The 23,149-nt window shown below is 32.9% G+C and overlaps 1 protein-coding gene and 1 non-coding gene across 8 annotated transcripts; both read right to left on the bottom strand.

Annotated features, from left to right (window-relative positions):
- Positions 1-212: 212 nt before the first annotated feature.
- On the bottom strand, positions 213-5,819 carry LOC107413827 (uncharacterized). Of its 7 annotated transcripts, XR_009640371.1 has the most exons (11): positions 5,616-5,819; positions 5,226-5,480; positions 3,985-4,161; positions 3,728-3,877; positions 2,800-2,901; positions 2,636-2,706; positions 2,450-2,517; positions 2,000-2,108; positions 1,792-1,880; positions 1,293-1,543; positions 599-736 (listed from the first exon to the last, which is right to left on the bottom strand). XR_009640371.1 is itself a non-coding variant. In XM_048469845.2 (8 exons), exons 1-8 carry the CDS (start codon positions 5,619-5,621, stop codon positions 492-494), a joined length of 1,074 nt encoding a protein of 357 aa, XP_048325802.1. In that variant the 5' UTR covers positions 5,622-5,818; the 3' UTR covers positions 213-491. The 7 variants fall into 7 exon arrangements, 4 of the variants coding, with proteins under 4 accessions (XP_048325802.1, XP_015877361.1, XP_048325803.1 ...); XR_007239573.2 differs by lacking the exon at positions 1,293-1,543 and having other exon boundaries at positions 598-736; XR_007239575.2 differs by lacking the exons at positions 1,293-1,543; positions 1,792-1,880 and having other exon boundaries at positions 598-736.
- Positions 5,820-22,159: 16,340 nt separating this feature from the next.
- LOC112491132 (small nucleolar RNA R71) lies at positions 22,160-22,266 on the bottom strand. The gene has a single exon (XR_003055438.3). It is a non-coding gene; the product is annotated as a small nucleolar RNA R71 (small nucleolar RNA).
- Between the last annotated feature and the right edge of the window lie 883 nt (positions 22,267-23,149).

Genomic DNA, 23,149 nt, shown 5'->3' on the forward strand with positions numbered 1-23,149 from the left:
ACCTTTGTGCCGGGCATACGGCAATGAAGCTGCTAACCAAAAAAATAAAATAGAATAATATTAAAAATAAAATAAACAATACAGCATAAATCTATTGGAAAGTTGCTGCAGAAGTTGCAGGCTTGCAGCACCATGAAGGTCCAATCTCTTCTTTCCCTTTTTTTATTTTTATTTTTTAAATAAAAACACTGGTTCTATGCAGCAGAGTAGAATTGCGATTTCAATATGATACTTTTTGACGTAATAATTAAAAACTAGCACTCAGCAGTTAATACACTCCGTAAAATTGAAAAATGACAATTATGTCGCATAAACTATAGATGTGTATGGATATTTCTCAATCTCTAGATGGAAAATGAATCTCTCACAGCAGCATCTGTATTAACCACCATGAGAAAATCCAAGAAAAGAAATGAGCTCTGTTATTACATTAACAGTTCCAATAACCCTCATTTTCCTAGTTGCCGAGGAACTCCAACAAATGTTGGCGGCTATGTTAAACCAGCAGTGGTATCTGCTAAAAGCATCTTTAGCGTTTCATAAGTCATAAAGCAAATTCCAACACCTGGCACCACCTTGTAATATTCTGGCAAAATCCCTCTGTACAAGCCCCGGAAACCTTCTGTCTGAATTATGTGCCTAAACGTACCATAAAGGCCAGTTGTGTAGACAAGGGCTCGACCACCTGCTCCTTCCAATTGTTTCCTTCTCCTCACAAGATCCAATGGAAATGTTGCTGCATATTAAGTAGCAGAAAATATGAGATGATGCTGTTGCATATTAAGTAGAAGAAAATATGAAATGACGCTTTACCTTATACATGAATCATGCACAACAATAATATATCTTTTTATTCAATCTTGGCACCATTATCTATCAAGGTCAAGGTTATAAAACTACCAATATTAAGAATTACTATACAACAACCACAATGAATGGCAGCATAGAGATATTGTTTATTACTTGAACAAAACTACCACTGAAACACCACAAAGGAAAATCATGCTCACAAACAGTTCCCGAAGTACCCAGTAACTGCCAGTAGGACTTCAATCTCTAATGATGTAATATGCATAAAATAGAAAACAAATTCTTTTAGATATCACCATAAGCATATCAAGAGCAATGCCATGCTTTCTATATAAAACATGCGTAAAGTAACATGCATTTACACATGTTCCATCTTAGAGATACGAAATATTTCAACTGTCACCATACAAAAATCACAATGAGATTTATTTCAAGATTAATAATCCAGTATAGACTTTACCAGGGAAGGACTATAAACATACAATTAATTATTCGCAGCAAGGATATCAATTTCTTATTCACCAAGTTGGGTTTAATGGTCTTGAAAGATGAGATACGTAAAACAAAGAGGATGATATAGGTGTTTGAGCAGTAAAAACGTTGTTACAATGAACCAATAGTAGCGAAGCAATGAATGGAACACAGACAGCCTTCATTAAGAATAGTATGCTGATAAAAAAGAGGCCATAAAGTGGAGGCAATATCACAAAGCCACGGTTAATCCCAAGATCACCTATGATAAAAACAAGGTAGGTGAATTTTGTTACAACTCACAATTATGTACAGGGCACAGTAATTAATAGTGCTTTTTGGATTGAAAGATTTTTGTCCTTGTTGCACAAATTATTGACACACCAAATCAACTTGATCAAAATTAGTGCCCCCTTCCAGCCACATAGAGTACTCTCATAAGCACTGGTGAGACTTGAAAAATTCAATACCCTTGAAGCCATTGGAAAGGGTACCTAAGTGAGAGCATACCTCAATGAGGACACCTCTCACATTTGATCACTGAGAGAACATTAGTTGACCTGAAAGTAGTGCCACCCAATAAAGTAACTCACTGCAAGCTTAGGGAGACACATCATGGAACAAATGTTGGAAGGTTTAGATTATCCAAGCAATATCTTCATGTAAAATTGAAGTTAGAAGAACTACAAAAAAACGCAATTTTTTTTCACATCCTTACTAAAATTCTCAAATGCCAGAATAAAAAAACCACTCCAGTCTGGTCTCTGGTTCTAGGTGTCAGTCTGGTTAACTAACTTGGTGCAGAGCCTGCACCACACCCTCTTTGTCTGCATCAAAAGCATAACAGCTACATCCATTAACTTCTTTCTAACAAATATTGTCTCTAATTATAAAAATGGAACTCAACCAAAAGCATATTGAGTGCAATTGAACAACTAACTAGCATTAATTCAATGGTTTGGGGGAAGTCCAACAAGTAAATAAATCTCACAGAAAACATTACCAAAAAGGAAATAACAAATGATAATGAATGATCCAGAATGCAGAAAAGACATTGTGATACTTAGAAGTTGCAAGGAAAGCAAAAGCTATTTTCCAGTCCTTTTCAACATATAACAAGAAACAATACAAAAATTAAAAGGGGATTTGCAGCTCTAAGATCACTCACCTGTTGAGGATGCAATTCCTGAAAGACTGCCACAAGCCAGACTAACCACAATAGTAGAATCATTGGGCCTGAGGCAATATAACAATATTAAAATTACAGCACAGGGCCAAAAAAGAACCACATAACGGCAATCATAAAAAAGGAATATCAACCTCAGAGTTCCCAAAGCAATTTCTGATTTATTACCTATGTGATTTCCAAAAAGATCTTAACATCTCATACACAGAAAAGCTGATAGCTATACTGGGTCCAACACCCTGCAATATGGAACAGCTGTTAGAAAAATACCAAATAAATATCTATATAAGTTTGTGAGGATGCAAGTAGATTTCAAACAGCTAGAAGCATATCAATAATGTTGCTCCAAGTCCCTTATAGAGTGCCAAGATACCCTCCTCTTGGCAAATAGTTTGCAAAGCATGCCAAATACCTCTGTAATAAATCACATTTGTCTGCAAGTTGAAAATTAAAATTTTAGTGAAGAAGCAGAAAGCACATGCAGAATGGTGAATAGCGGCTATTTATTTTCAGTCAAAATTGGATTGACAATGTTTCTTTTTTTTCCTAAAACAATGCATAAATTTCATTTACAAAATCAAACCTGACAATAGGGACAAAATTTTAGGGCACAGTTCTAGTGCTGCGGTCAACAGACCTTGGAATTTTTAAAAATAATAAATTGATAAACTAGCACTGAAATATATATATATATATATATATATAACCCAGAATCCAACAGTTAACAGCAATTGATATGGTGTGGCCTATATTGTGCCCTTAAATGTTACAACCACCCATACTTGACTATGGTTTCTAAATTAATAAGCAAGAATTCTCTCCAAACTCAATGGACACATTTGCCAGAATAAAGTTTACAAATTCATATGAGACACCAAGAGAGGAAAATATGAAGTGCACCAAAGCAACTAGTGGCAGTAACAGAAAATTAGGTTTTTCCATAATGGGCTGTTATTGCTGAGGCTACTTTCAAAATACACGCACATGTTAGAACTTATTCAAATTGAACCCTTAATGAAAACTCTTTGTCAAGTAACATGATCACATAGAGATTCTCGACACAGTAGAAATTGCAATAGACAGTCTAATCGAAGGTGAAATTCAAACAGAATTAAATAAAATAAATAGAAAACAACTAAAAAATAAAAAATAAAAAAAAATAAAAAAATAAAAAAACAGAATGTGCATTTAATCAAGTCAATTAAAAAAAAAGAAAAAAAAAAAAAAAGGAAACACTTCCTCCACTAGCCAGAATATTACCTGAGCTGCAAGACGTGTCCTCACAAGATCCAAAGGATATGTAGTTGATGCAGCTGTTATTCCCGCCAAACCACCACCCATGAAATGTACAATGAGGTCTGTGCCTGTATTTTCCCTATGACCTTCAAGTCCTGGAATCATCTTTAGCATCTGTACGAGATACAAAATAATGAATCAAGACCAAGCCATATGGACAATAAAACTAAAGGAGAAATGGTGAACCTCTATGGAGATACTTACAAAACAAAGGTACCAACCTTTTTGTAGTGCTCATATGCATAGAAATTGACAGACGAATAAGGTAGTCGGTGAGCTATTGTGACCAAATTTCCTTTCCAGAAAGCTCTGAATCCTTCTTCACCAACAATTCGTGAAGCCTCATGCCATATGCTAGCCTTTCTCAATGTTGCAATATCAGAGTGCATACCTTGCACCTGAAAAGATACCACAAATGAAGAGAAATCAGAATTGGAACACAAACACAACGAGTTGCCAACTTGTAAATGAAGTAAGGTTTAGGGTAAGCAAAACAATATTCTAATTCAGTGTCCAGAAGCATTCAACCAGCACGATTCCAATATAAATAAAGAAATCTAATATCATAGAAAGATCAGATGTACATCAGCATGCAACCAAAAGCAAGTAAAAGTTTTGACAGTTTCATATCTGTTAATGTGCAATATAAATATAATAATACTACAAAGCTTGCTAAGGCCACAAACCACATTAATTATAAAATTTTGGTGCATAAAGAGACTACCAGATGCTAGTTCTTCATTTTTACAACGTACTTGGATATAACTTGGTCTTTGGAAGGATGACTGTATACAGATTTTTCTAGGACAACCCCATCAACTAACAAATAGCCTCGCAAATAACCATGTGCTAATACATATTTTTATCTCCCAACCACTAAGCGATCATCAATCCTAAGCCATGCAATATATAGTCATTATCATCCTAAGCTATATAATATATGTCATCTTGGATATATATTTAAAAATAAAAAATAAAATAATCTCCTAGTTTGAATTCACAGATTACTCTGACCCAACAAGTTCAATCTGTAACTTCAAAACATAGCTGTTGACTATATGATCATTGATAAAGTAAGTCATGAATTCCCTCTTCATATCCGCGATCACAAAAAGAAACAGCACTTTCAAGTTTCACCCAAACAAATAAAAACTTGCCCTGGTTCCGTCCTTCTTTCCTCACTGCAGCTGGAAAAATATTAAACTAAGTTTCTATTGTAAATGCAATGAACATCCCAAAAAGAACATTAAAAAAAATACTTATTTAAATCCGTTTTATACCGAAACTTCCTTGATATATAAACAAATCAAACACCTAATCCATAGGCAACAATATTCCATATGGATACAAAAAATTTCTAAACCAACTCAGAGGGGAAAACCCACTACCAATCTTTTGCCTAATATAAAAAGAGATTAACCGCCAAGAAAACAAAATCAAAACAGAAAGTATAAAACCTAACCTGAAAGAGAATAGTAAGCCGAGCAAGCGGTGCGGTACAAGTCTTGCTGAGAGCGCCGGCTACTCCTCCAGCGAGAAGCTGCGACATATTTCCGATCTGCGATTGCCGACGCAGCGACCTCTGCTGTTGCTGTGCCAGACTCCGGACACCGCTTTCAGCGGCCACGGTTCCATGGCCCGCATCCAGAACTCTCTGACCTCCTTCTACCACCACCACACCTACTCTTGCTTCCGTTTGCATATCCTCTATCTCTATCTGGAAAATCCAAAACTTTTCAAAGAAGCAGACCTCAAATTAATTTGATACAATGAGCGAACAATCACAAACCCTTATACCAGGAGAGTTTGCAAGAATATCGAAGCTCTTGTTCTATCTCTCGCTCTCACAAACCTTCATTTTTTTGGTATGCGTAATTTGAACGGGAACGAGCAGAGAACTAACGTCGTTTCGTGGCCGTTTGGCTCGGTTCGTTTAGAAGGAAAAGCAAAAGTGGTAGGCTCGAGTCATGTTAAAACCGATAATTGGCAAGAGACAGCCAAACAAATTGAAGCCATCCGGAACCGCTGTCCGCTGATCTCCTGAATTTGGATGACGACTCACAAGGCAATCCTCGAGATGGACAAGTGTTAGATTTATTACCACTAAAATCCAACAGAATTAATTTCAACTGTACATGTAAAATCACAATAAACTAATTGCTTTCTGCTGTAGGTAAGTTTGGCTACTTAGATGACAATAATATCTTACATGGCATATTATTACATGTGAAATCATTATTCAAAATAGCAACATCAACATTATTTGATTATTGTGCAAATGATTTATGATTATATATGATGAGATTTATAGTACATGATTTTTAATTCTAATTAAATGAGGGAGAATAAATCTTTACTAACCTTTAAATAAAAACATATTGAATTAAATCTTAAAGATAATATGGTTTTAATGGTTAATCAGCAATTACTCATCAAAAATCCGAATTTGAACAACATAATTTCAACATAATCAAATTTTATCTATGAGATTTATCAATTATCCTAAAAGCACTATAAATTTGAATTATATCAACACAACTAGTATGGTATTATGAATTTCTCAACTGATTTTCTATTCTTGTTCAAATATATCGATACTGATTTGAGCGCAAGAGTGTAATTGGCCAATACCATACCAATATGCTAAGATTTTTATGATATTTTTTTATGGGTTGGAGATCAATGAGACAGGAGTTTTGTTCGAGTCAGATTTGTATATCAACATTTGGTGCTAGAAAGAGAGCAAAAGGTCCCTACACAACAGAAATGATGATACCAATGAGCCTTAGGAGGGTTTCTAAAACAACATTTGTTTTAATAAGAACCCTATACATGAATCTCCACCTCTTGTTTAACAAAAAGGTAAAGGCAGAGCAAAGAAGATCAAAGGTCCAATTCCTTCCTCATTAGCAACAAAAAGGAAAACAAAATAAGAAAAATATGTCATCGCTTCACACAAATCTAAAAAGTAGGATGAAAAATGGCTTTGAATGTTTGAAGCAAATGATTATTCAAATAAATCTACAGCAACCTTGTCCTTAAGAAAGTAAGTTTTACAAGAATTTAAGTAGCAGCAAAAGGGAGACCAATGATCAAGAGAATTTACAAAAGACTAATGAGCCTAAAAGAGAATACTAGACATTAGACAATTTTGAGTTACGTCATCACTTTGATGTAAGATAAGAGGTAAACCTAGAAATTTGACAACTTCTTACCTCAAAGAAAGGTGAGATGAGTCCTATTTATGCCATCACCTTTGCATGAAATGATAAGGTGAACTTGAAGATTCAATGACGTTTTGCCAAAATTGATACAAACCTAGGTCGACATACGCCTAAACCCGTATTATAATAGCCTGGATCTCAATTAAGTTCATATTTTAATAGAATGACCTCAACCCCTAATCAACCTGTGATTAGAAACCTTGGTATAATGAAAACACCACAATAGGTGATGGATATTCTATTTATAAGTCAAAACTAAAACACGCACTCTCTAATGGTGTTTTAGGGGTTCAAGAATAACAAACAGAATTCTATCTCACAAAATTAATTCTGAATATTATTAAAGGTATGGTCTTCCTAAAAAAAGCCCTTAAATAAGCTAGAAAAGAACATAATAAACCCTAAAAACAAAGGTTAAATTTCGGCCAATATTAGGATACTTCAAGTGTTGCCGAAATTTCATTTACTTTCCTAAATCTATTTTGATTAATTAATTCCTTATTTTGAATTAGGAATTAACTAATTTACAATGGAAATAATAAAATAATAACTTTCCTAAACTTATTTGTCCAGCAAATAAATAAATAAAAACCAACTAAAAGACTAATTTCCTAAAAGAAAAGGTCAAAATCAAATTAGGAAACTAAATAACTATCTTTTTTATTAAGCTATCTTTGACTAATGTTTGACAATTTAAGCTACAAATCAACTTCCATGTGCCTTGTAAGATGCCAAATAGTATTATCATTGAGTCCCACATGTTGCCATTGCTTGGATCAAAGAGAAAATGCCAACTCAACGAAATACAGTAAGCCAAAAACAAAGTACAGTAAAACCGACCATACTTCCTCCTATGCGCACACCACCTATTTGATTGCCTTTGAAGCTGCCTTGCTGCCTTGACTTGATTCCATGACTTCTTAGAGATATTTATTGAATCCATGATGTGTTGGAACCATTTCTTGCTGTCCGGAGTCCATATTTACACGAAAACGGCTACCCGAGTCCGTATCGGCCTCCACCACTTAGATGCTTAAAATGGGTCTTGTGTCTTCGGGTATTAACAAGGCCTTTTGAGAATTAATTACTCCCTGTATAAAGGCATCTAGTTGCACTTAAATCTCTTAACTTGAGCCCTAGTGATTGGCCCGGTCTTCATCCGTATCAGGTCAGTACCCCAGCGAGTTGTCGATTGTACGGGCACAGGCAAATTCTCATCATTCCCCTCCTCTTGAAAAGGATTTGACCTCAAATCAAAGTCATCACCTATAAAAAAAGGAGACAATTCAGTGACATTAAATGTAGCACTAACACCATATTCACCTGGTAAGTCAAGCTTGTAGGTGTTTTCATTGACCCGCTCCAAGACTTACGGCATTAGCTTTGACTTCTACTGTTCAAGAAACCTCTCCTTCCTTAAGTGCCACCAAACCTAATCTCCAGGTTAAAAAATAACATTAATTTGGCCTTGGTTTGGATTCCTCACATATTATTCTATCCTCCTTTTCATGAATTTGCTTCACAAAGTCAGCTTTTTGTTTTCCATCTAAATTAGCACATTCACTTAAAGGTAAAGGTGTTAAATATAATAGAGTCAAAGGATTAAAACCATAAACAATCTCAAATGGTAGATATTTAGTGGCTGAATGCAAAGGTTTATTATATGCAAATTCTAACATGTGGCAAACATTCTTCCCATGTTCTTAAGTTTCTACTAATTAAAGCCCGTAACAATGTAGACAAAATCCTATTTACTACTTCGGTTTGTCTATCAGTTTGTGGATGACAAATAGTTGAAAACAAAAGTTTAGTTCCTAACTTAGCCCACAAAGTTTTCCAAAAATAACTTAAAAACTTAGCATCCCTATCTGAAACAATTTTTCTAGGCATACCATGCAACCTAACAATTTCCTTAAAGAATAAGTTAGCAACATTAGATGCATCATCAGTTTTATTACATGCAATAAAATGTGCCATCTTAGAAAATCTATCCAAAACAACAAGATTGCTTCAATACCTACACCTGAAGCATCACATTCAATTTCAAAAATTTTATGAAAGTTAGGCAAAACTAGTAAAGGCGCATTAGACAATTTTTCTTTCAACAAATTAAAAGATTTATCTTGTGCTTCCCCCCATTTAAAGCCAACATTCTTCTTCACAACTTTCATCAAAGGTGCTGCGATGGTGCTCAAATGCTTGACAAATCATCAATAGAAACTAGCTAAACCATGAAAGCTACTCACTTGGATAATGGAGGTAGGTTTCGGCCACTCTTGGATTGCTTGCACCTTAGATTGATCAACTTTTATACCTACAGCATTTACTACAAATCCTAGGAAAACCAACTTATCTTTACAAAAATTACACTTTTTCATGTTAGTAAAATACCTTTTCTTCTTAAGAATATTTAAAACTTGCCTAAGATGTTGTACATGTTCATCTAAATGCCTACTATATACAAGAATATCATCAAAATAAACAACAATAAATTTTCCAATGAATGGTTGCATATTAATCTCATGAAAGTACTAGATGCATTAGTTAAACTAAAAGGCATTACTAACCACTCATACAATCCATACTTAGTTTTAAATGCAGTTTTCCATTCATTACCCTCTTTCATTCTAATTTGATGATACTCACTCCTAAGATCAATTTTAGTAAAAATGCATGCACCATGCAATTCATCTAACATGTCATCTAACCTAGAAATTGGATGCCTATATTTAATGGTAATATTATTTATAGCTCTACAATCTACACGCATATGCCATGAACCATCTTTCTTGGGTACTAACAAAATAGGAACAGTATATGGACTCATACTTTCACAAATGTAACATTTATTAGAAGTTTACTTACCTACCATTATAGCTCCTTCGTCTCCTCAGGATTACTTCTATGTGCGGGTCTATTTGGTATAGCAACCCCTTGGACAAAGTCAATTTGATCTTCAATTCCTCTAATAGGAGGCAATCCATTTGGAATTTCATCTGAGAAAACATCAACAAATTTCTGCAAAAGAAAAGTGATAGAACTTGACAATTCAAGCTCTTCAAGGTTAGCTTGTCATTTAAATAAGCATCTGTTTATAAATCATAACCTGTAATAGTTTATCATTCAAAAATGTCTTTTTAACCTCACTCAAGCTTAGATGAAAATTATTTTTCTTCTTTTCTTTTCTCTCTCTTTCCTTTCCACTAATGGATTCCACCTTGCTACCTTCATTCTAGGCTTTTATAGGTTTTTCTTCCCTCTCGGGTTTCTCTTCCTTCCTTACCACACTTTCGGTTTTCTCATGGTTTTTCCACTCTATTTGAGTCTTAGAATGCTTACCTTGAATAGCAAGCTTGGACTTACCTCCTTGGATAGATGGTGAAGCCGTAGGTGCCATACTAGCTTTCTCCTTGAGCTTTTCGGTCTCCCTTCTTTGTTGTATTTGTAATTGATCTCTATATACTTCCTTGGGAGTCAATGTTTCCAGCTTGACCTTCTTTCCCTTAAACTTAAAAACAATGGAATTTTCTCCATCATAATGAATAGTATCTTTGTCAAATTTCCATGGTCTACCTAATAGAATATGTCTGGCATGCATAGGCACAACATCACACAAAACAACATCCACATATTTATCTATGTTGAATTTTACCTTAGCTTGTTTATTCACTTTCATCTCACCACTATCATTAAGCCATTTTAATCTATAAGGTTTGGGATGTTTTATTGTTGCTAAGCCTAATTTATCAACCACAATGTTACAAATTACATGTGTATAACTTCCACTATCAATTATCAAACTACAAATATTACCTTGGATTTCACATCAGGTGTGGAAGATATTTTCCCTTTAAAGTTGGTCTTCATCCTTGTATACAGCCAGCACTCTCCTAGAAACCAAGTTTAATTCCGTATGGGGTGCATGTAGGGTCTCCATTTTAGCCTCAAAATCTTCCCCTTCTTGCACGGACTTAATTTCAATTTCATCACTATCGGACTCCAACTCGCCATTATCCTTCATTACCATGATTCTTCTATTTGGCCATTGGCTAGCGATATGTCCTCATCCCTAGCAGTTAAAACACACAATATCACAAGTTTTAAAAAGTTTAGGATGAGATTTACTTTCATCCTTGTTTGCTGGGACAGATTCGGCTTTAGACTCCCTTTTTGGCTGATTTATGCTTTCCTTTCCTAGTTTCGGTTTTGGCTTGTTGTCATATGTGGGATTGCTTCTCCAAACACTTGGATTGGGCCTTCTGCTGTTTGAAACTCCTTCAACCCATGTATTAGTGCCCCTCCTCTTGATTTGATTTTCAATCTTGATGGCCACATGTAGCATCTCCTCCAATTCCATATATTGTTGCAATTCAACTTGATTTGCTATCTCACGATTCAAACTACCCAAAAACCTTGCCATTGTTGCCTCACGGTCCTCATTCATGCTCAACCTCATTATAAGCATTTCCATCTCCTTGTAATAATCCTCCACCTACCTACTACCTTGTGATAATGATTGTAACCTTTGATGCAGTAACCTATGGTAATGAGTCGGTACAAATCGCTTCCTCATGGCTCCTTTCATTTGTCACCAAGTAGTAATAAATTTATCACCTACACTCCGTTGGGTATTTTGCTCATTGGTCTGCCATTGAAGTTCATAATGTCCAAACTCCATTGCTGCCAACTTAACTTTCTTAGCCTTTGAATAGTTATGACAATCAAATATCATCTCCACATGCTCCTCCCATTCCAAGTAAGCCTCTAGGTCACTTTTTCCAATGAAATGTGGAGTGTTGACCTTAATGTTCCTAAGATCATCATCCTCATTCCTTGATGGTGTCCCATAGATTGGCCTTCCTTAAGGTTCAAAAATTTCATCATACCCCTCATCCAAGTCATCTCCAAAGTTGCTTTCCCCGAATTATTCTCTAAGTCGCCCTCGGCCTCCTCAACCTCGACCTCGGCCTCCATGAGCATCAAACCTTGTATTCAAACCTTCTTGTGATATTTCTAACCTGTCTATCCTTTGATCTATGTGATCAAATTGAGCACTCATCCACTGTAATGGCTTCAAGACCGCCCTCATGTCCGTGTGCTCATCTCCACTCCCCGTAGCTTGGGAATCACTTTTGAATCCTACAGACTCTTCTTCATTAATTCTCAATGGTGGATATCCTGTCCTCTCCCTTGAATCTGCCATAATATGAATAACACAAAAATAAAATAGGACCTCACCAAATTCACTCCCTTATGTGTTTCACTTAAACAAGGTCTTAACACTCGTATTTGCACACTAGTTTCGGCTTTTACCTTCTTTTAAGCTCACACCTCTTGCCTTTTTCCACTCAAAGAATTAAGTTAAAGTTCTAATTAAACACACTTAAATAGAAACTAGATCACAAGTGTTCCTAATTTAAACTTATCAATAAAACAGCAACTAAAATAATCAAATACCGAGTGAATTTTAAACACCTAATTCTCGGCTTTTCTAAGCAAAAATAGGATAATTTAGCAAAGAAAATTTTGGAATAAATAAGAACTGGACCATTTGGTAAGGAATTAGGAATTCAAGAATGAAAATTTAGTAAAATAAATTCAAACACCAACAAGAATCAAATTGAACAAAAATATAAGCAAGTTGTTGGTTGTTGTTCTTTGTAATTCAAGTTTTTGTATCAAATCCTTTAACTAATTTTAATCCAATAGTTTTAGCATCCAAAATTCAAATATCCAGCAGCAAAATCAAAGTTTCAGCAACTCCAAATAATGAGTAAATAAGCAACAACTTAGCAGCTCCAACAATTTCTAGCAAACAAATCAAACTCAAAATTCAACAAAATGCAGTTTTTTTTTTAATACGGTTTTTTTTTTTTTTTTAATTCAATCACAGAATGTAAAACAACTTCAGTAGCAAAGATCAACAGCCAAAATAGCAATTCCACACCAAAAATCCACCAAACCCATGACCACCAACAACAAAATACAAATTTGCAATTTTTTTTTGTAAATTTATATATGTTGCTGCAAACACACTTCTTTTTTTTTTTTTTTGAATATATGAATGCAAATATTTAAGATCAAAACAGAAAAGAAAAATCAATAATAAACTAAATTACTAATAAAAATGATACAAAAAAAAACAACCAATAAACTAGGAAGCAAAAATACGGTAAAACAAGGAGACCTAACTTAACTAGGAAACAATTTTTTTTTTTTTTTTTTTTATGCAGAACGTTAGAGATGGATGCAACCTTAACCTGTTGGTAAAATTGCATATTAAAAAAAAAAATAAAATAAAACAAATAAGATAGATCAAGCCTAAACAAAATTTGGCTCTAATACCAAATTATACGAACCTAGGCCGACACGCGTCTAAACCCATATTATATTAGCCCTATCTCAATGAAGTTCATATTTTAATGGAATGACCTCACCCCCTAACCAACATGTGATTAGAAATCTTGGTATAATGAAGACACAACAATAGGTGATGGATATCCTATTGATAAGTCAAAACTAAAACGCTCATTCTCTAATGGTGTTTTAGGTGTTCAAGAAAAATAAAGAGAATTCTATCTCACAAAATAAATTCTAAATATTATTAAAGTTGTGTTCTTCCTAAAAAATATTCCCTTAAATAGGCTAGGAAAGAACAAAATAAACCCTAAAACCAAAGGTTGAATTTTAGCCAACATTAGGAAGCTTCAAGTGTTGTCGAAATTTCACTTACTTTCCTAAATCTATTTTGATTAATTAATTCCTTATTTTGAATTAGAAATTAACTAATTTAAATTGGAAATAATAAAATAATAACTTTCCTAAACTTATTTGTCCAGCAAATAAATAAATAAATAAAAACCAACTAAAAGACTAATTTCCTAAAACAAAAAGTCAAAATCAAATTAGGAAACTAAATAACTATCTTTTGACTGAGCTATCTTTGATCAATCTTTGACCAATTTAAACTCCAAATCAGCTTCCATATGCCTTTTAGTATGCCAAATATGATTATCATTGAGTCCCACACATTGCCCTTTCTTAGATCAAAAAGAAAATGCCAGCTTAGCGAAATACAATAAAATCGGCCGTACTTCCTCCTATGTGCACACCACCTGTTTGATTCCCTTTGAAGCTGCCTTGAAGTGATTCCATGACCTCTTACAAATATGTATTGAATCCATGAAGTGTTGGAACCATTTCTTGCTATCTGGAGTCCATATTTGCACAAAAACAGCTACCCGGGTCTGTATTGGCCTCCGCCACTTGGATGCTTAAAATGGGTATTGTGTGTCTTCGAGTATTGACAAACCCTTTTGAGAATTAATTACTCCTTGTATAAAGGTAGCCAAGTTTCCCTTAAATCTCTTAGCTTGAGCCCTAGTGATTGGTCCGGTCTTCATCCGTATCGAGTTAGCACCCCAGCAAGTTGTCGGCTGTACGGGGTACGGGCGGATTCTCATAGAAAATGAAACAAGATTGATTTGTGTCATCGCTTTGGTATGAGGTGACATGATTAGTTTAGAAGATCGATAACTTTTGACCTTAGAGTAAGGGAACAGCAAGGCTAGAGAAGTCGATTAGACAATTAAAGGAGCAAACAGACAACCTCAGAATCAGAAATGGAGCCAAGTTATCTAAACTTCTATAATTGACTAAATCTTCATTCTCTAAGGAGATTTTAAAAGCATTGATGCCTTACAAGTTTCATATGCTGCAGATTAACCTTTACCACATATGGATGGAGCTCTAGCAATGTGCTAAACATTCCCTCTTACATTGACTTGATCGACTAGAATATCGTTGGTAAATCTCATGTCAAGTTCTATTAAGTCATTCACTCAACTAGGATATGCTTTTATTTCTTATTGCAAGGCCAAGGCCATAAGGAGACTCATAACTCATTTTCTCTTAGTTAAACAAAAATAAGATGAGTCTCTCAAGGATTATCTTATTAGATTTAATTTTAAAGCTAAGCAAGTATAATCATTTAGCATTAATGTCCATTATGGGATGCATCACCACAAAGAAATTTCTATGGAAATTGGAAAAAAGCTATCGAAACATTTCTCTGATTTACTTAACAAGGCTAAAAAATTCATTAATACTAAAGAGCTGGTTAAATCAAGAAGGATAGAAATAAGAGAAATTAAAAAATAAGGAGAGAAGAATGATAATCAATAGACAAGTTAATGTAACCAAAAGCATCCCCATATCAACACAAGGTTCATTTCCACAAATATATGCCTTTGAGTATATTCAAGTAGTGAAGTACTAATGCAAATCAGAGACCAAAACTTACTACATTAGTCAATATAAACTTATGTAAAATTTAAATACTAAAAACCAAAGAAAGTTTTATGGTTTCCATAACAACCATGGTCACATACTAAGAAATGCTTGTACATGAAAGATGAGATTGAATATTTAATTCGAAATGGGAAGTAGCAAGAGTTTGTTGTAACCAATGCTTAAGGTAAATCACCCTAATTGGGTATATAATATTGTTTATGTTAGAAAAACAAATGGAGTATGGAATGCTTCTATTAATCACACAAACCTCAACAAACAATACTGCCAATAAATCTCACATGACAAGCTCTACATTGTGCTTAAGTATGATAAGTCCTGACTTTGTCAAGGTATACTAAATCAATATACATCCGAACACTATTGAAGCATAGTTAAGTATAATAAGTCCTAACATTGTCAAGTTATACAAAATCTATAGCACACCCCCAACCATGCCCCTTAAGTGAAGCATAATTGAAATGGTTACCATTTACTTGCATATGAAAAATGCAACTTTTCATAAATAAATTAAAACTGCTATTTGAGTCCCATAACTTAAATGCAAAATAATTTTTTAAAATAAAACTTAAATTAAATCATCAAGTGAGCTAAACAATTTAAAACATAAATAATCAAATATTTAACCTAATTAGAAATTCAACATAAAAATGACTTTATTATATTAAACAAATTTATTAAGTAGTTCTCTTTGTGTTGCTATGATACTCCCTACATTGTCAGTAAGCTTACTAATATTCTAAACTATAAAAAATAAACATGTATATGCCTACCAGGCAGGCATACACAAAACAAACAACATAATTCTTATTATATAATGCATAAGTCACTGAATCAATATATATTAATCATAGCATGCAACTTGATTCAAAATAATACAATATCATAGACATAAGACATAACAAAACATATAATGTCTATATTGGTTATAACATATATGTTATCCAATAAATCATAACATAATTACTTATTAAGTGATTAAGTTCATAATTTGTTCCATGTTAACCCCGACTCTATTAGTGGACTTGTTATTCTTTGTTGATATTGTTTTCAATTTAACCACCACACTTGGTATGAATTTTTATTCAAAGCTTATCATGAGGTCATCCATCCTCCCATTGGAGCATGCTTAACTACAAAGTTATTTCAAATCCTAAAGCCAACCACTCTGAAAAGCCTTGATGTTATGAGGGTAACTATTATTAAATTTGAATCATCCCTTATTATACACCAGGGCGATGTGGGATTGGATTGGATACTAAGTAGCTTGCTAGTGCCTTTTGCATCAGCCCACATTAGTTGTCATAATCCACCTTTCTTGGAGCCTTGCATCTTCATTGGCACACTTCTAACTGGGTACAAACTCTGATATCATTTGTAACCCCTCGCTCTTTTTCCACTAGTAGACTTGCCATTCTCTATTGGAATTGTCTCCAATTTAGCTATTGCACTGGGTATTGTTCAAAGTTGTACATAAGGTCACCTATCCTATCATTGGAGAGTTATGTTGAACCTTAAAGCCTACTACTCTAAAAAGACCTTGATGTTATAAAAGTGATGATCATTATATCTGAATTATCTCTTATCCCAGACAATGTGAGATTAGATACAAGGTAGCCTGACCGTGCCTCTTACACCCACCCACAATGTTTGTCACATTCGATGTCATATATATAAATAACATATGTATGATTTATATCAAAATATGTAAAGTTTATAATGCATGTAACATATATTACATTGCATGTACATCAAAATTTATACATATTAACATATAAATTATGAAATAAATCACAATATACTTAATTTTGTTGGGTATCATACATAGAGCACAAGGAACTTAAAGTTGGATTTTTCATAAGGTGTAAAATACTCACATATTATATCATATATAATGTTTAAAACACCCATTTGTTATATCATATTCTTATCATAGTGCATGCAATTTTTCATACTTAGATGTAAAGTATCATAATCGTTCTTATCAACCTAGACAATGATACTTGAACTTTGCATCTTATGCTCTATTCTTTTTAATTTACTAACATATTATAATATCAGATCATACACTTACAAATGATAGCCATAGATAATGCAATCAACCATTTTTTACCATTGTAATTTCATATTTCTTACATATTCATATAATCATAGTTTAGAATAAATTAAAATCACTTGGAAAAACATAATATTATTCAATAAAACTTTCCATAATTGAAGTAAATATAATAAAGGATCGGTAAATAAATTATTAGACCAAGAAAAGTACAAAAACATATGCAACTCAATTTTTCAATACGTAAATTAGAATCTGGAAATCAATTTTCAGCAAATAACATACTTTAATCAAAATTCAATTATTCATGGAATACAAATAATCCAATCTTGAAAATTTACTACAAACTAATATAGGTATAAAAGAATTTGTATACAAAATTTCAAAAATTTAAGACTTCATTTGGCATATAAATTTCAAGAATAGATAATCTTAGGTTAGTGATCCCATCATAAATTTCCTACAGACAAACGCAAGCTTGTAAAATTCATGAACAAATGAATATAAATCCAAATGGCATTAAATCAATTCTAAATTTTCCTCAGTATGTCTACTTTATGCTATAATATCATATTAAGAATAGAAACGTAAGAATGCCAAAGAGATCATTTAACACAATTTACTTAAGTGAAAATAACAAGTTTTAGATTTTTCAGTATCTCAGTCAAGTTTAAAATATCATAATTAATTATGTAATAATAAAAATAAATTATTCTTAACTCAAAAATAAGATTTTATGTATTTTTTAAAAATAATATACCCAAAGGCTAATAATCAATTTAATAAAACTGAAATCTTATATAGAGTAGTAGACAGAGTTTAAAAATCATAACTAAATCTAGAAAAATTGTTTGAGGTGATTAGAATTGGAGAATGTTTAGTGATGAGTGTTGTATTTGTAATAAACTAAGTTTTGAGAAAATAATTTCGTTATGGGTATGAAAAAGGGGTTAAAATAGGTTATGTGTGGGTGAGATAGTAAATTGTTTTTCATTTAAAAGCTTTAAAACTCTAACTTAAATTGAAACATTTAATATAAATATATAAAACCTAGTATGACAAAAATATAGTACATACAATATCAAATCCAAATCATTCAAATACATCATAAAATTCAATTCAATTCAATACATGCTTAACAAATGATAATACGCTAGATCGAAGATACATATAAAATCAAATCCTAATAATTTTCCATAACAAGAAAAATACCTTGGATCTTCACAAATCAAATTTTTTCCTTGATATTGAATCCCAACTTAGAATAACAAAATATAAAAACCAAAACAAAAACAACCTCAGTTCCTAGAATAAATTAAAATATCCAAAGCCTTAAATCACTATACTAAGGTAAGAATGAACCTTTGTCTCTCTATAAATCTTCAAGCTGTTCTAATCTTCACTTGGAAACCTTAGAGAACTATCTTTTCTTTACTTTTTCTTCTTTGTAGTCTCTCTCGTCCTTCCTAGATTTGTATCATGAAAAATAAAGAGAACCCTAACATAACTGTGAAATACTTATCGGGTTTTCAAAAACCTATTTCAACTTATATTTGGAAAGATAAAAAAAGAAAATATTAAATATTCCCTTTTATTATCTTAACTTAATTAAATAAATAGAACCTTGAAAACCCTTTTCCCTTATCCAAAACTCATCCAACTCTAAGGCCCATATAGCCATGGGTCATTTGGATACGAAAGTAGCTCTAAAACCCATCAAAAAATCAAGTATACCTATCAACTCAAATACACATTTACTAAAACCTACATAACTTTATGTAGAAAACTCAAAAAATTAATCCATAAAATTATTTAGAAAGCTTACTTATGAGGCTTTCATGAATCTATAATTTGATATATAAATCCTACTTGTAGCCTTTTAGAGAAAATTGAAAAATTGACCTATTTATATAAGCTTAACCCAACTATACTCTTATTAGTTACTTGACTTCCAAGTCATCAAACCACTTATAAAACTTAACCAATTGTATACTCTATTCCATCTCTATAGGTTTAAGTTCGAGACTCACAAAATTAATTAGCAAATATATAAAAAAAAGAAAAAGACCATTATAGCCCTACTATGTATCAACTAAGTAATGGCAAACTTGTTTTTTCACATGATTACAAATAATAATCACAAAAACCTTTTTATAATAAATCATACCATAAACATTTAATTAAAACACTAAATGTTTAATTATTCCTACTTTAAGATCCATAATAATTGTGGGTCTTACAAATTAACATTGTTAAGGCATGCTTAATTGTGATAAGTCTTGACATTATTGAATTATGTCAAATCAATCATCATACCTGATATGATCAAGGTGAACTTAAGTGTAATAAGTTCTAATATTGTTGAGATATAAATAAAGCGACATCAAAATACTCGATATTGTCCAGGTGTGCTTACTGGTAATAAATCCTGATAGTGTCAAGGTAAACTGAATCAAATAAACTGACATCAACATACCAGATATTTTCAAGGTGTACTTAAGTGTGATAGATGTTGACATTGTTGAGACATATATGATGATATGGAATGTCGTGGATGATGCAATTAGATAACAATAAAATATAACATTATTACATAAAAGGTCGCATATGATGCAGTGTACGACATCTAATGATATCAAATTTTGTATGACATGAAGTTTCCACTATACAACATTAAATCTGCTAGGTCTAAAATATTGATGATTTTATGCCATATTTATAGCTTAATATTTGTTAGTTTGTGTTAATTTATTATGGAAAGATACTTAATTATGTATTTTTATTAATCTAGGTAAAAGAGGAAGAATTTTAAGAAAACAACCATAAAAATGGATTCCTTGAGTCGAATTATGGTGGGAAGCAAGATTTGAGCTCGAATGGACTAAGCATTAAAAAGATTCCAAAAAGATACCTTGAAGATTCCATAAAGATTCTATCGGGAATTTCATGATGGAAGTGGATGTCATATGAATCATCACGATCTGAGGACTTCAAATGTCTCATTATTTTTGGATTTCGAGGTACGAGCAAAGAGTTATCATCCTTTAAAGTTTAGAATTTATAAAAAATAATATTTTAGTTAAATCTCCACCATTGATCAAAAGAGGGAATCAAGGCAATTTGAGGGCCAAAATAAAAACAAGTGGCAATAATTGGTTAATTTATCAATAATGAGGCACATGTCATGTCACATGCTTCATTAAGGGTAAATTAGACTAATTAACTATTTTTTTATGAGGAATTAGATAAAAGGAAAGTAGTAGAGAGCAAGTAATATCAAGTTTCCTTTTTACACATGAAATTCGTCCAACCCTTTTCATGGCCTAAAAAAGGTATCTTCCAAGACTCCCATAGTGAAAATAAAGAGAGAAAAAGATTCCCAAGGTCCTATATATATAGCCCCCACCACATTGAAGGAAGGTATACAAGTTTAGAGAGTTATTTAAGAGCTTTTAGGAGGCTTAAATAGAAACAAACCAAATTTTGGGAGTTTCTAAGATTCTCTTAAGGGTTCTAGGGTTTTAAAGTTTTAGAGTTTTAGAAGATCAATTGGAGAGCTCAGAGGAGGCAGAGAGACGTGGGCTTCCTTGGAGAAGAAGGCTACGACTTTGAGAGCTCTTGGAGGAGAATTTCTTCAATAGTTTTTATTCTCTTTTTCTTTCTCTTTAATTATGAATCTTATTATTTTTAATAATTATGGATGTTGAAATTATTTTTACCATGAACTAATTTTCATAGCTAGGGCTATGATGTAGCCCTGACTATGAAGGTTTAATTATTTTAATATATGTTGAGTTTTATTTAATTAGTAATATGTTTTGTTAATAAATCATTGGTATACTTAATAGTTAATGATTTTAATAATATTTGAGCTTCGAAAAGGATAATATTATGGATCTCCAATGATTTACATGAATGCATAATTGATTGGAAAATAGTTATGTCTCATGCCATATTATTTGCTTAATCTATGGTTCATGAATTTGCATGATTTAATGTATAGGCTGGAAGGAATAAATTAGGTTATGTGAATATTATCAATTGTGAGTGGAAACTACTTTTGATTAATTTTGTGATTAAGTGTGGTTAACAAAATTACTAGTTAATTAAATTCACATATTTAAGTAATTATCTTTTAGTTAAGTGTTAGTTTGTTTTTCTTTATTGCTAATTGATTTTAATTGTTAGATTAGTTAGCAACATTAGAATTCTAATAATTTTTTTTTCTTGTTCAATTTTCTAATTTTCTTTCTAATTTATTTTCCTTGCTCTCTTTTTAGGAATTAGGTGTTGTGTATGAGTCATAGTGGTGATCAAGAGTTCAAGGAGGAAGTTGACGTAGAAAATAAACCAGCACCTAGAAAACAAGCCATAAGGGGTACTTGGGTACGTATAGACCAAGGAACTCAAGAAGGTGCAATGGCCAACCAAAGAGAAGATGATTTGCCCATATGAGAGTATGCTGCTCACAAGAAAGTTGGTGATTTGTCTTGCATAAGGAGACCACCTATTGAAGCAAACAATTTTAAAATTGAAGCATCTACTACTTCTTTGCTTAATAATGTTCAATTTTGTGGTTTGCCTTATGAAGATCCAAATATGCATATTTCTAGTTTTCTTCAATTGTGTGATATGTCTAAACAAAATGGTGTTTCTGATGATGCTTTTCGATTAAGACTTTTTCCTTGGTCTCTCAGAGACAAGGCAAAAGTGTGGTTAAATTCTTTACCTGCAGGTACTATCACTACATGGGATGCTATGAAGGTAAAATTCCTAGACAAATTTTTTCCTCCATCAAAGACCACAAAATTGAAAAGTGATATAAACAATTTTTGTCAATGGGACCAAGAGACTTTGTATGATGCATGGGACCGCTTCAAGGAACTATTAAGAAGATGCCCACACCATGGTTTTCCAACATGGATACAGGTACAGATTTTCTATAATGGTCTAGATTATGGTAACAAACAATTGGTAGATACAGCTGCAGGAGGTTCTTTAATGAAGAAGAGGCAATCAGAAGCATTTGAATTAATTGAAGAGATGGCCCATAATAACTACCAATATCCAAGTGAGAGGAGACTAAATGGAAGAAGTCAAGTAAAGGCCATGGAAGACATTGATATTAACAACTTAGGAGCTCAACTTGCAACCCAATTCATGAAGACCTTGAACACTCAATTTGGTCAAATAGGGGTGAATTCTATCCAATCTACTAATAATTTTTTATTTTGTGATTTATGTGGTGCTCATGATCATAAGAGTGTGGATTGCCAAGTTGGAAATCCCTTTGCTTCTGATGATGTTAATTTTGTAGGGAACTTCCAAAAGCAACAAAATAATCCATATTCTAACACATATAATCCAGGATGGAGGAACCACCCAAAATTTTCATTGTCTAACAACAACCAGCAAGGGTCTAATCAAGGACAAAGTGGAGGGTTTCAAAGACAACAATTCCAATCTCCATTCTACCAAAGCCGCAACTTGCACATCAAAATCAAAATTCTTCTCAAGCTCAAACTCAATTTTCTTCACTTGAACAATCCTTGCAAGAGTTATCTAATAATACTAATTCTTTCATGCACAGAACTGAGCAACAATTGACAAACCATAGTCAAATGTTCAACAACCAAATGGCTGCAATCAAAAGCTTGGAGAACCAAATAGGTCAATTAGCAACTCAATTCCAAAGAAGTCAAGGAACTTTGCCAAGCCAAACAGAGAAGAACCCAAAGGAGCAGGTTCAAGCCATTACATTAAGAAGTGGAAAGCAAGTAGCCGGGCCTAAAGAAA

This window comes from Ziziphus jujuba, chromosome 8, assembly GCF_031755915.1.
Source record: "Ziziphus jujuba cultivar Dongzao chromosome 8, ASM3175591v1".
Taxonomy (NCBI): Eukaryota; Viridiplantae; Streptophyta; class Magnoliopsida; order Rosales; family Rhamnaceae; genus Ziziphus; species Ziziphus jujuba.

Coding starts and splice junctions, on each gene's coding strand:
- LOC107413827 (XM_048469845.2), bottom strand. Junction 4,162..5,225: donor GGCTTACTATTCTCTTTCAG/GTTAGGTTTTAT, acceptor GTATCTTTTCAG/GTGCAAGGTATGCACTCTGA. Junction 2,518..2,635: donor TCTTTTTGGAAATCACATAG/GTAATAAATCAG, acceptor ATATTGCCTCAG/GCCCAATGATTCTACTATTG.